General features: G+C 37.5%; 1 protein-coding gene across 1 annotated transcript in view; it reads right to left on the minus strand.

The window, feature by feature from the left end:
* Positions 1-2,259: 2,259 nt before the first annotated feature.
* LOC121871729 (WD repeat-containing protein 19-like) overlaps positions 2,260-13,212 on the minus strand; it is a 98,211-nt gene continuing 87,258 nt past the window's right edge. The window contains exons 25-28 of the mRNA XM_042374141.1: positions 11,917-12,123; positions 6,649-6,923; positions 2,831-2,907; positions 2,260-2,617 (exon numbers count right to left, since the gene is read on the minus strand). Of these exons, the coding sequence (XP_042230075.1) occupies positions 2,503-2,617; positions 2,831-2,907; positions 6,649-6,923; positions 11,917-12,123 (674 nt within the window). The 3' untranslated portion in view covers positions 2,260-2,502. The remainder of the gene's footprint in view (positions 2,618-2,830; positions 2,908-6,648; positions 6,924-11,916; positions 12,124-13,212) is intronic.

Below are 13,212 nucleotides of genomic sequence, written 5' to 3' on the forward strand. Positions count from 1 at the left end.
CTTTCATTTTCACATCCATATTAATGACTTTTCTGGGCACCTTGGCTGGTTTACCAATACACTAACTTGTAGGCCATTCCCAGACACAATGTGCATAAAATGTTCACAAAACACATATAGATAACGAATATGAAGAGACTTACCGTGACAAAACCAACACGAATCTTGGACTACTGTACTTATTAAAATGATTGTTGATTGGTTTAGAGGATGTAAACCACAAAGATGATGGTGGACTTTATTGTTGGTTCTTCACCAATGTTCGATTTATTTTTTCTTGAAAGGTACTATACTTACTATTATACTGTACATTATTTATGAATTACTATTTTTATATCCGTTAAACAAAAATCTATTGGTCGAGATTTCGTCAAAAGAGGTTTGATAGTACAGTGAGTTCTGCTATAACGTGTGTTTTGACAACGCGAATTGGCTCTAACGCGATTTATGAATAGAGGAATGATATTTGTATAACACGAACGCTTGTTTGCTGTAACGCGATTTTTGCTTACTATTTCTCCAATTTAGTGGTATTAACTGTGAATATGGTAAAGAAGAATATCTCCAAGAAGCGTTCTGGTGATTGCATTCCCAGTGATGATCGTAAAAGAAAGGCTTTAACCCTTGAAGAGAAGCTTGATGTTATCTACCTCAAAATCACCCTTCTCCCCCATCAAGTTATATTCATATTTTTTCAAGGTAAAGTGTTACATTTACTGTATGATTTCATTATTAGATATAAATGTAACATTTATTTAGACTGTGCTATCCTTTGTGTTAGGCTAACACCTAAATTTTTTTTCGATTTCGAGTAGTAATCTGCACCTAACCCTATTTTCTCCATAAGCCCTGTTATTTCTATTACGCGAATTTCTATAACATGATGTTTTACAAGAACACAACTATCGCATTATAACAGAACTGACTGTACTGTACTCGAATGTGTTTACTTTGCAATACAGTACTAAGGTTCTGAATTCATTTTCATTTTCTCTTTTAACAGGATGCCACCCCACAAGAATTAGGGTAAATAATAAATCTTGGATATTTTGAGTAGGAGATTACCAACTAAAAATATCAGTACAGTAGTACCACGATTTACGTGGTCAATTGAACCCACAGGGTACCGCGGAAAGTGAAAACAGCGTAAAGTGAACAATAGAACATATGGGATTAATTCCAATAGAGACTGGCCCGACCCCCAAACTCCACTTTTTCCGACACAATACCTATGTTGTAGTAAAAATAACATCTAAATTTTATGATGGTATGCTCACACAATTAATATTTAAGAGAAATACAGTCGCCAGGTTAATGTCCATTCAAATAATGGACTCAAATCCCTCCCCCCCCCTCTTCCCAGCTCACTAGCTCCTACCTCTCTCATTAATGTTTGGGTGAAAACTCTAGATTTTAACGTTTAGTAATAAATAATACCTCAGACTAAAGTTAGGATAATATAATTGACATTTCTGGATTCCTTGCAGGTCAGGGTATATTTTGAATGTAAACTTCATATATTTTGCACAAAAGACAAAATATTTGCTTTGTGTAAACCAAATTATTACTTTAGATCTAAAATTTGTATGTCTAATGCAAAATCCATGATGTTTATATTCAAAATGATCATCATATTGTAAGAATTCCAGCAATGTAAATTATATTCTTGTCGAGTAATTTGTATGAATTTTATGAGCTAAAACAAATATCTTCAGTTAATAAAAAAAAAAATATTCTTCACGACACTATCTGTCAATCAAAGTACCCCACCTTGCCTCCCCCCCTCCCGAATCGAATCGAATCGAAAATGCTAGTGACAGGAGGGAAGGAGGTTCAGGACCCTCCCTCCTCACACTCACGCCAGCTGGGTCGGTCGGTCCCAACCCTCCCCCCCACCTTCCCTCCCTACCAGATAAATGTGTGGGTGAAAAAACTAGATTTTAACGTTTAGTAATAAATAATACCTCAGACTAAAGTTAGGATAATATAATTGACATTTCTGGATTCCTTGCAGGTCAGGGAATATTTTGAATGTAAACTTCATATATTTTGCACAAAAGATAAAATATTTGCTGTGTAAACCAAATTATTACTTTAGATCTAAAATTTTTATGTCTAATGCAAAATCCATGATGTTTATATTCAAAATGATCATCATATTGTAAGAATTCCAGCAATGTAAATTATATTCTGGCCGGGTAATTTGTATGAATTTTATGAGCTAAATAAAAAAAAATAAAAAATTATACTTCACCGCGTATATGAGTAGATGCACCGCGGAAAGTGAAAGTCTGGTTCTGGCAAGGTACCGCGTAAACCTGTAAAGCAGGGTAATACTGTACTGTAATATGAAACATAAAAATAATATTTCTATGATATGACTAGCATAATATCACATTAAATATAAAAAAAATTCCCATAATTTTTGTGCTTAATCCACAGAAACGCAAATGTACACTTCTGGTTCATTTCTATTTTAACTCAGAAAATTGTAAGTGGTATTTAGTCTTGAGCATCTGGATTTAAAACAGTGGATTTCCAGTTTGTTGTAACTGAAATTTTATCAACTTCCAGAGCTGAACTGCACATGGGGCAATCCTCTCCATCTTCCACCAACCTAGAAGAGGTATACTTGCTTTAGTTTTAACATACTGCAATACACATAAGTTCATTTATATACAGTATTACATTAAAATGTCATTACAATGTCGAACATAAACCATATGCAAGTACAGTCCTGTACATCATTCAACTGAAATTTGTAATAAATTGTTTGTTACATAAAAAAAAAAAAGTATTGTACATGTTATAATAAAAAAATTGCACTCACTTCATTAATTCTGTTCTAATTGCAGGAAACTTGCATGAAGGGCACACAGTAATGTCATCTGGCAAAATATGCCGACCCTGTAGAAGGATAAGAAATTGTAATGACATCAAAGAAAGTAGTGTATCCTGAAAGAATTGAAAGAGCAACTCCTGAGGAAAAGGTATTATACTGTACTAAGAAAGTAAGTTAATATTTTCCAGCATTACCTACTGGTATCTCTAACATGTAATAATGTGGGCTATGTCACAATATACAGTGATCCCTCGGTTAACGAGCGCCTCGGTTAACGAGATTTCGGTTCACGAGTTACCTTCCATGAGATTCTTAACTTCGGTTAACGAGCAATCCCTCGAATAACGAGTTTTTTACGAGCCGACCTCAACATGTTTTCGCTTGCATTTGGCGGTCCACCAGCTGTAGTATTAGTCCACCAATACAATAATCTGTTCTAGGGCTTAAATTCCTTGCTATTTTAGTAAATATCAAGCAGTTTATACTATTCAATAATTTTAAAAGTTTTATATTAAATTTTGTTGTCATTTTAACAATTATTGAACATAATTGAAGTAGAAGAAGCTAGTTTTTTGCGCTCCAATCAGCCTGTCAACACACCATACAGGCGTCAGTCTCTGTGTTTTTAGTGGAGGTAACATCTTGCTTCAGACTCTCTTCAACTAAATGCTTTTTTTCTGTGTTTCCAAGCAAATTATTGGTCATTTTGAAATTTATTTTACATATTGACAATATATAACGCAGTGCAGTGTTAATTTAAAGAAAATATTCTTTATTTACAGATATATTAAACTTAAAATATCACGTGTTGAGATTGTTTGAATCCAGCATGGGTCTCAAGAGATCAAGAAAAGCGATTTCAATCCAAGTAAAGCAGGAAATTATTAAAAAACATGAAGAAGGCATTAGAACAAATGCGCTATGCAAAGAACATGGCATGTCGCCATCAACTGTGTCGACAATTCTTGCACAGAAAGAAAAATTTAAAGAAGTGAAAGTGAGAGACAAATCTACCATAGTGTTTAAAGGTAAATCCCTAATTGCAGAAACAGATAGGTTACTTCTCATCTGGATTAGGGAAAAACAGATGAAAGGTGATTCAGTTTCTACTGAATTTATTTGTGAAAGAGCCAGGGAGATTTACGAACATTTAAAGACAGATCAACCTGGTTCTTCAGACACAGAATTTGAAGATTTTAGGGCCAGCAAAGGCTGGTTCGAAAAATTTAAGAAAAGAAGTGACATTTTCAGTGTTATTAGGCATGGTGAGGCTGCTAGTGCTGATAAGGAAGGGGCAGCAAAGTTTTTTGTGGAGTTTAAAGAACTGATGGAAGGAGAAAATTATCTTCTACAGCAAGTGCTAAATGTGGACGAAACTGGGCTGTTTTGGAAAAAGATGCCCAAAAGAACATTCATCACCAGAGATGAAGCCTCTTTATCTGGGCATAAACCCACGAAAGACCGTCTCACTCTATTGCTTGGTGCCAATGCTTCAGGGGATTTCCGACTGAAGCCTATGCTTGTCTACCACTCTGAGAACCCCAGGGTGTTCAAGCAACAGAAAGTGGTGAGAGGAAAGCTTGGAGTTTATTGGAAGTCCAACCGTATGACATGGGTGACAAGAAAGCTCTTTAATGAATGGGCTGTTGAGGTGTTTTGCCCTTCTGTGAAGAGCTACCTAACCACCAATAAACTCCCTTTAAAGGATCTTCTCCTCATGGATAATGCACCTGGTCATGACCCTCAACTTGCCAGAACTTTGGAGACTCAATTTGACTTTGTGAAAGTGTTGTTTTTGCCTCCCAACACTACATCAATCATACAGCCAATGGACCAGAATGTGATCAGCAACTTCAAGAAGTTGTACACGAAGAAAATGTTTAGGAGGTGTCATCAGGCAACTTCCAATGATCCTGAACTAACACTGAAACAGTTCTGGAAGACACAATTCAACATCCTGGAGGCTGTAAAATTGATTGTGTCATCATGGCAAGAAGTCTCCACTAGATCCCTCAATTCTTCATGGAAAGAACTGTGGCCATCAGTAGTCCATGATTTTGAGGGATTTGAGGAAGAAGCAGAGTTGCACCAGGAGATTGTGTCCATTGGTCAGTCATTGGGCCTTGAAGTGGAGGAGGATGATGTGGAAGAGCTTGTGATGTCTCATGAGCAGGAACTTACTCCTGAAGACTTGAAGCAACTAGATGAGATGTTAGAGGCTGACAATGGTGGGGAGGAAAAGGAAAGTGATGACCATATGACAACTTCAGAGTTGAAAGATGTTATTTACCACTGGGAGAAGTTCAGGAAACTGGCTTCAAGGCACCCAGATGTGAAAAAATCTGAACTAACTTTGAGTCATGTTGAGGACACAATGGTCTCCTTCTTTAAACATGAGTTAATGATGAGGAGGAGACAGACCAAAATTGAAATTTTCTTCAGTAAAAGGCAGAGGGAACGAGATGCTAGCCCTCAGCCTTCCACTTCAAGAAGGAGAGAGGATGTTCATGGTGGAGAATCTGTCAGTCCAGAGGTTCCTGACATTTTCATGGAAGGTGACTCACCTTCCAAGAAGCAGTAAAATGCGTCTCCTCCACCTCCACTTCCTTCTCTTCCTGCACCTCCCACTTCAAATTCACATCAGCATCATCATCCAGGAGCCTTCTACATACACACCTCAAAGTAAGTGTACTTTCCTACCTTTTTTTTTTTAATTTAGGCAATTTTCGGTGAGCTGGAACCAATTAACCAAAAACCCATTGAAACAATGGTTTTGGTTAACGAGTTTTTCGGTTAACGAGCAACCTTCTGGAATGAATTGTGCTCGTTAATCGAGGGACCACTGTAGATACAGAACTATAATGTTAGTCACTTGTCTGAAGTCCTCAACCACAAAAAAATCTTCAATTTTGGTCTATTTGTGTTGAGTGTGTCATTGCTATATCACATCAGGGTGAAATTATTGGCAAATCTCTTTATACCAATTCCCTCAGCCTACCCATTATTAATTTGTAACCTGGATGTTAATCAATTTGCAAATTGTGTTCCATGGTATAGCTTTTGCATGTAACTGAGTAAAAGAAAAATATATAAAAAAAGAAAGTTATGTATATTTATCCAAAATTATGAGTTGAAAAACAACCATAACATAGCGAGAGAGCTAGGGGTGTGTCGCTACAGTGACAAGTCTAACCTGGCAACAGTGTCATCAGCAATGTTAACACACACACACACACAAAAAAGATAATTATATGCAATCTTCATCCGCACCAGGTATTTGTAGAGTTAAAGTGGCATATACTATAGTGAATGAGGTTCTGCTCTTCATGTTAGCAACATAAAGAATGAAGCAAGGGATATGGTAGGAAAGCCAAGGTTAAAGCAGCTTACTTATAAGGTTAGCCTACCTCGAGCATGTACTGTACTGGGTAGCTATCGTTCACCACAGAAATGCATAAATTTTAACTCCTCAAAATTATTACACAAACAGTACTTTTGAAAAATTATGAAAGTACTGTATGGGACTTTTTTTTTATTTTTTATTTATTTATTTTTTTTTTTACATTGAATTTTCGTCAATCAAAGCTTTGTAAATCAGGGACTGCCTGTAGAGGTCGGGTTTTTCAACATGGATCATGATTTCCCATAATTTAAATACTGTACTTTGCTATAGTTTATGCTAAATCATGCCTGGTATCACCTAGTTCCTAAACTTTTATGCCTCCTAACACAGTGGAATCATTAATTACTTTCATAACCAGTAGTGTAGCTTCTAAATGTATGTGTCACATATTAACAAAACTTACTGTAGCAATACAATATGGTAGAGTGTTTTGACACTGGCCACATTCTAATGTTGTCTCCTCAACTGGTGATGAACAGAATGGACATGGAGAGCCAGGTTCTTCCTCTTCCGTCTTCTGGGGTTTACGGACGATGGCTTCAATTTTCTTTTTGTACTTCTCATCTATCTGATTACGAGTTTCTGGACGCATCAACATGGCAGCGAAGTTAAAAGAGGAATTCTTCAGCCCTGAACGCTGGCATTCAATCACAGTTGAAGTTAATATTGGTATCATGTCTGAAATAATGCTTTTCATGAGAAATTTTGATATAAATACTGTATTAATGTATTTCTGAAATGAAAAACACTCATGAATGTAAATGATACATCTGAAGGTGTATATAATATATTTAAAATAAATTAGGTACACAGACTTATATCTGACAAAAAAAGTATTTTTAGATTTTTTTTTTAAGAAACGAAATATGATACAATCTGAACCACCAAGCATGGTTTGTGAATGTTTTGATAATTCTATATATTTTGACAATGTTAAAATAGCACCTCTATAATTTACAGAGTTCTGGAAAGGAGTACAGTATAGTCTCGATTTACGCAGATTTCCTTTACGTGGCACCTGGCCAGACCGGCAATTATTAGTTACGCGGTACATTCCATCATTTATGCGGGAAGCGGCGCGGGCAGGGTGCACGCTAGGTCGCCCAGTCAACAAAACATTACGAGTTCTTCACCCGCCACCAACCACAGCCAGCCCAAGTCAGTGATAGTGCGGATATGGACTTTGAGGGGTTTGACAAAGAGGCCCTGCAAGCCTCTGTGGTGGATAGTGATACAGGTGTTACAAGTGATACCGGTGAGGGCCAATAATCTGACCTCACCCTCGGAACCAACCCCCCCCATCCCTGTGTGCCCAGCCATCTCTTCTACTGACGTAAGTGTTAAAAAACCTAATATTAGTGATATTTCTCTTAAATATTAATTGTGTGTGCATACCATCATAAATTTAAGATGTTATTTTTACTACAATGTACGTATTGTGTCGGAAAAAGGGTAGTCTGGGGGTCAGCCCAGTCTCTATTTCAATTAATTCCATATGTTCTGTTATTTCATTTACGCGTTTCTCGTTTTACGCGGACCTCCACGGGTTTCATTGACCGCGTAAACCGAGACTATACTGTAATTCCACTCTTCTAGAATTCCGCATCTAAATACAGTGGAAACTGACAAGAAAATAACTTTCTACACCACACTCAGCTAAATTGCAGGCTTTTCGTTGAGGGCATTTATCTTTTTATCAGGACATAATTTAAATGATTCATGGGTATCATCATAAACTCCCAGGTAAAACCAAGAATGCCACTCTATAGTTGGCTTCACCTGCCATGGCCAAAAACACTGAAGAGTAACCACCCTCTTTATGCACAAGAACACCAATCAGTGGCCACTAATGGTGATCAAGAGTCAATCAAAATGCATACTGATTTTCCAGTTTGTTTATAAGCCACACTTCTAACAATGTTTTTGTTAAAATTGTATTGTTTGACTGGTTAAGCAAAATATTCTGCAAAAATATTAGGAATAGATCAAAATGACACTGTAAGATCAGCAAAGGGTGGAAAGTGATCTGTACATACAATGGTACTGTACTGTATCACTGAATAAACCTACATTATTCTACTAAGATATTTTTTTTTATGAATAATATGTGGGATCTATCCATCTTATTTTAATATTTATATAAAAAATGTAAAGAATAATTTTCTCAAATTTCAAACCAGAAAAAAAGAAAATTACCAAAAAAGTACTGTACAGGTTGAGCATTCCTAATCCCAAATTCCCAAATCCAAAATGCTATGAAATCCAAGGTGTTTTTTAGCAATACCCCATTTTAGGGTAATCAGACGTTTAGGGTATTTTACTTCATATTTTAGGGGAATTCCTTTGTAGTAGTAAGTAAATGAATGTTAAAGTAATTTGACATTGGACTGAATGGACATTTCTTAATTTCTTATAACATTTCCGCTTCTATACAACCTTGGTACCAGGAAGTCTCCCATTAATACGAAAAAGTATAAATTTTTTTTATTATATTACTAGACTGTGCCCTCCCTTCTAAGGGAATTTCCTTAGCGTGGTATTTATGATACTTTTAAAGTACATTGCAGTATACCCTTGTTAATAAAAAAAAGGGGGTGCTCTGGGTCACTCAAATTACCCCAAAATCTGGTGCTTGAGAGATGGCGAGTCCTGGCAACATGTTAGGGAGAACAGGACCGATCTGGTGTTAGTGTACTGCTCTGTAAACAAGAGACCAGGGATATACTACAGTGCAAAAGCTCATCTGGAGTTATGTGTGTTGGTTGCAGTTCTTCTTGTTTTTCATCCTCCTCCAACATTTCTTCAATTGTCGGTTGCTGCTGCTGTTGACCAACGATTTCTTGCAAATCTTCAACCTGAACATCCGAAAATCCCAGTGCTGGTACCAGCCACGGATTGCCTCTCCCCGCTTTCCTTGGTCTACTCTGCCCAACTTACCTCGGAGTTAGCAAACAAAGGCTTCCATGTGTGTAGCACTGCTGCAACATTAATCTTACACCATGCCTTAACAATTCTGTCCACTGGATTTTTAATACTGTATTATATTTCTTCCAAAATTCACAAACTGATAACACTTCACAGTTGCAGGGTGGTGAGGTGCTAAGAGTTGAGTCATCTACCATCTCTTGCTGCTGCTCCTCCTCCTGGTTAGCTGGTAGAGCCTGGTCACTGTCAGAATTTTTCCTTGATTTGTTGTAACTGAACTAATGAGTCTGTCTGCTGATGCAAGTCTTTATAGAGTGACTGATAGCAGAACAGTTTAACATTACTGATGAATTTGTGGTCAAGTGGCTGCAGAAGTGATGTGGTGTTAGGAGGAAGGAAGACAACTTGTACATTAGGGTGGCATCCAATTAGAAACTTAGAGTGTCCAGGAGCATTATCCATCACCAGGATCACTTTGAAGTCAATGTTCTTCCTCCGGCAGTACTGTTGGGCGTCAGGAACAAAGTGCTTGTGAAACCAATCGGTGCATAAAGACATTGTAACCCAAACTTTCTTATTAGACGTCCAATAAACATTGAACTGCGGCATATTGGCATGATGGCAGGCTCTAGGACGGGCAGCACAGTTAACAACCAGGGGTTTCATCAAGAAATCTCCACTTGCATTAGCTGTGAATAAAACTGTAAATCCTGTCCTTTGAAGTCTTTACACTCCTTGCCTGTTTTTCATCCTTGGCAATGAAAGTGGTCTTAGGTGAGAGCTTCCAGAAATGCCAGTTTCGTCACAATTGAAGATTTGGCCTTGGCAATAACCACTCTCTTTCATAAGAGCTTGAAAGACAAGTAGATATTTTTCTGCTGCTGCTATGACATCAACCGATGCACTCTCCCCATGGTAGTGGGCAAACTTGACTTCATAACGCTTCTTAAAGGCAGCCAACCAACCAACAGAAGCATTGAACAGTGGTGAAGAGATAACGCGTTTCTTCTGTGTAACTGCAGCATAATAAACACGTGTTTGATGCCTTAGTTGTGGTCCAGACAGGTTGCCCTGCTCACGGTTTCTTCTTTCCACCCACTTGTGAAGGTAATGTTCTGTGATAACAAGCAGTAGGTTTTGTTGTGAAGTATTGGAGAATTTCCTGTTACTAGAAAGTCTTGAGAATACATTCACAGAAGCGGTTAAGGTTTCCTTGTTCTTCTTAAGGGAACGTATGGTTGATTCGGGGCAGTTGAACTTATGCATGATTTCACAGGTACGAGCATCACTTTTGATCATTTCAAGCATCTCTCATTTCATTTCAAGAGTGTATTTCCTCTTCTTGACCCCCTACTTGGGGCTTTCCTTGCTGACCTTCTCTACAGCCATTATTACCACCAGAACCACTCCCGACATTTACAGTACGCACCTCACTCATCGTCAATACACAAGAATCATTAAAACAAAAGAATCGTTCATATACAAAAATCGTTAATACACAAGAATCATTAATACACAAGAATCGTTAATACAGTAAGCCCTCGTATAACGTCGGCCCGCTTAATGTTGTTTCGGTACTACATCACGAATCTTTAGATACCAAAAATTCATGTAACATCCCAATTACTCATTACAACGTTGTTTTGCGTCGCCACGGGCTACTTTATACTGAGCATCACCCTCTCTCGTCTGGCCGCACTATGCACTCTTGGCTTGGCGCAGTCTCAGTAGCTCACCACCCTCCTCCTCTGCTCCCGCCATACTCATCCCCTCCCGCCATCCGCTTCACTACCCACCACACACTCGCTCTACCACCTCCGCCCATCGGTGAGTACCAATACAAACTTAGTAGTTGTATATGTATGCACTATTTTCTATAGAAATGGCAATGATTTCTGTATATGTAATATATTTCATGGGGCAAAGGGAGGCTCAGGAACGTAACTCCCGCGTTTTATCTATTTTTTATGGGGAAATTGATCCGCTTAACGTTGTTTCGTATAACGTCGCATGTTTAGGAAAGTAACCCCGATGTTAAGCGAGGACTTACTGTACACAAGAATCGTTAATAGACAAGAATTGCTAGTACACAAGGATCGCTAGTACATAAGAATCGCTAGTACACAAGAATCGTTAATACACAAGAATGATTAATACACAAGAAATGTTAATAGTTAAACAAGAATCTCACAAAACGTAAGCTCAATGGGTTATATTATCCAAGGTCACTGCACCACTTGCTCATTCAAACTAACTGCCATAAACAAAAAACACTTGGCGGGTAAGCGGATAACAAAGGACCTTCACAATGCGCTCTGCCCACTCTCCTTTGACTTGCAAAACTGGTAATGAAAATCGTTATTCTTGAGAGACTGGAAATTTTAAAAGTGACGTGAAACATATGAATCGCGAATCTAAAACCAGCTAAACTTGAGATCCTATAATACTATAAATGAATTTCATGCACACACTTGGGTTCCATCCCTGCTGGGTGAGCTACCACAATATACAGGTATACAGTATATAGGTATTCCCAAATCCAAAAATATCTCAAATCCGAGGCCCTTCTGGCTACAAGCATTTTGGATAAGGGATACCCAACTGGTACAGTATTATATATTAACAAAAATAGTAACTAATATCTATTCATCTAATAGAAAACAATTTCAATATCCAAAACTCAAAATTTATACACCATTATTATACAATGCCTTTTTCTCCACTTGAAAAGAAAATTATAACTTACGTGCTGGAAACTTTGAAATATTATTAGCAACTCTGATGAGCATCCTTGCAGCTTTGAGATGGTCACCCCGCCGTACATGCAGCCTAGCTAATGTGTAGGAATGAAGAAGCAAAAGAGCTGAACTCATGTCTGCTGGAATTCTTATCTTCTGCCGTTGTAGTTCCCCATACATACCCAGGAGCATGTCATGAGCATGACGATAGTTGCCTGAAACAATCAGAAAAAATATACAAACAAAAAAAGCACTATGTGATAGATACCTACTTTTGTGGCTTGTGAGGGACAAACTTCATGTCTTAATTCCAAGCTCTGGAATATACAGTTTCATTTTTTAGTGGCTTTTTGACACTTCTAGAGAATATCACTGAAATCATTAGTGGCAGCTAAAGGGTTAAGGATTTATCATTTGAACAGTCTTGTAGAGAATTTATTCAGGATCATTATGACATCAAATAAATTCATCTCTCTAACACAATTAGAACACATGATGTGAATAAAGGTTTATACACTTTTTTGCTAGCCATAAATATATTTGCTCACAGCCTCGCTCCTCAAAAATACCTTCATTCGACAGCCTGTATCATATAGATTTTTAATATTTTTTAAATACAGTATATTTATATTTAATCAAACTTTTAGATAAATTATTCAGGATTATTTGGAAAAAATTAAAATAAATAAAGTGTTTCTAACTTATTTGGAACTGATTTTATAGACTCCGGTATCAACATTTCTTACATTTTGTCATAAAAGAACTGAGTCCCCATCATTATATCGTGTCAAAATATTTTGTTTAAGGATCTTTTATTGAAAGAGACTCGTAGATAATACATTTAGGATCATTATGGTATAAAATTCATCTCTCTAACACAATTAGACCAGAAGGTATAAATTAAAGTTTATACAGTTTTTCACCAGCCGTAAGTATTTTCACTCATGCACGCGGTCTACACGTAATGGGAAAGAGTTTGTCCGTGCGAGATGAGATGCATAGTTTAGACTCTGGGAAAACTTTCCCCAGCCCCCAGAAACATTTGGGGGATGTGAGATAGTGTCTATCCATGCGAGTTGCGTATTTAGACTCTCAGAAACTTTTCCCATTACTCAGAAAAAATCCGGGATTGTGGGATTTCTTCCCAGTTTGAAAGAGTTGTCTCATCATCCAGGAATCTCTCATCCCTGGAATAGCTCTGCACCAACTGTTCCCGAGGATATCACTCAGGGATGTGATTGGGTCTTGGAAAAAAAGAGCTGGGAGGTCCATGGAAACACCTACCCAGGAAGTTTTAACCATAT

Source organism: Homarus americanus, unplaced genomic scaffold (genome assembly GCF_018991925.1).
Source record: "Homarus americanus isolate GMGI-L3 unplaced genomic scaffold, GMGI_Hamer_2.0 scaffold39675, whole genome shotgun sequence".
Classification (NCBI taxonomy): Eukaryota; Metazoa; Arthropoda; class Malacostraca; order Decapoda; family Nephropidae; genus Homarus; species Homarus americanus.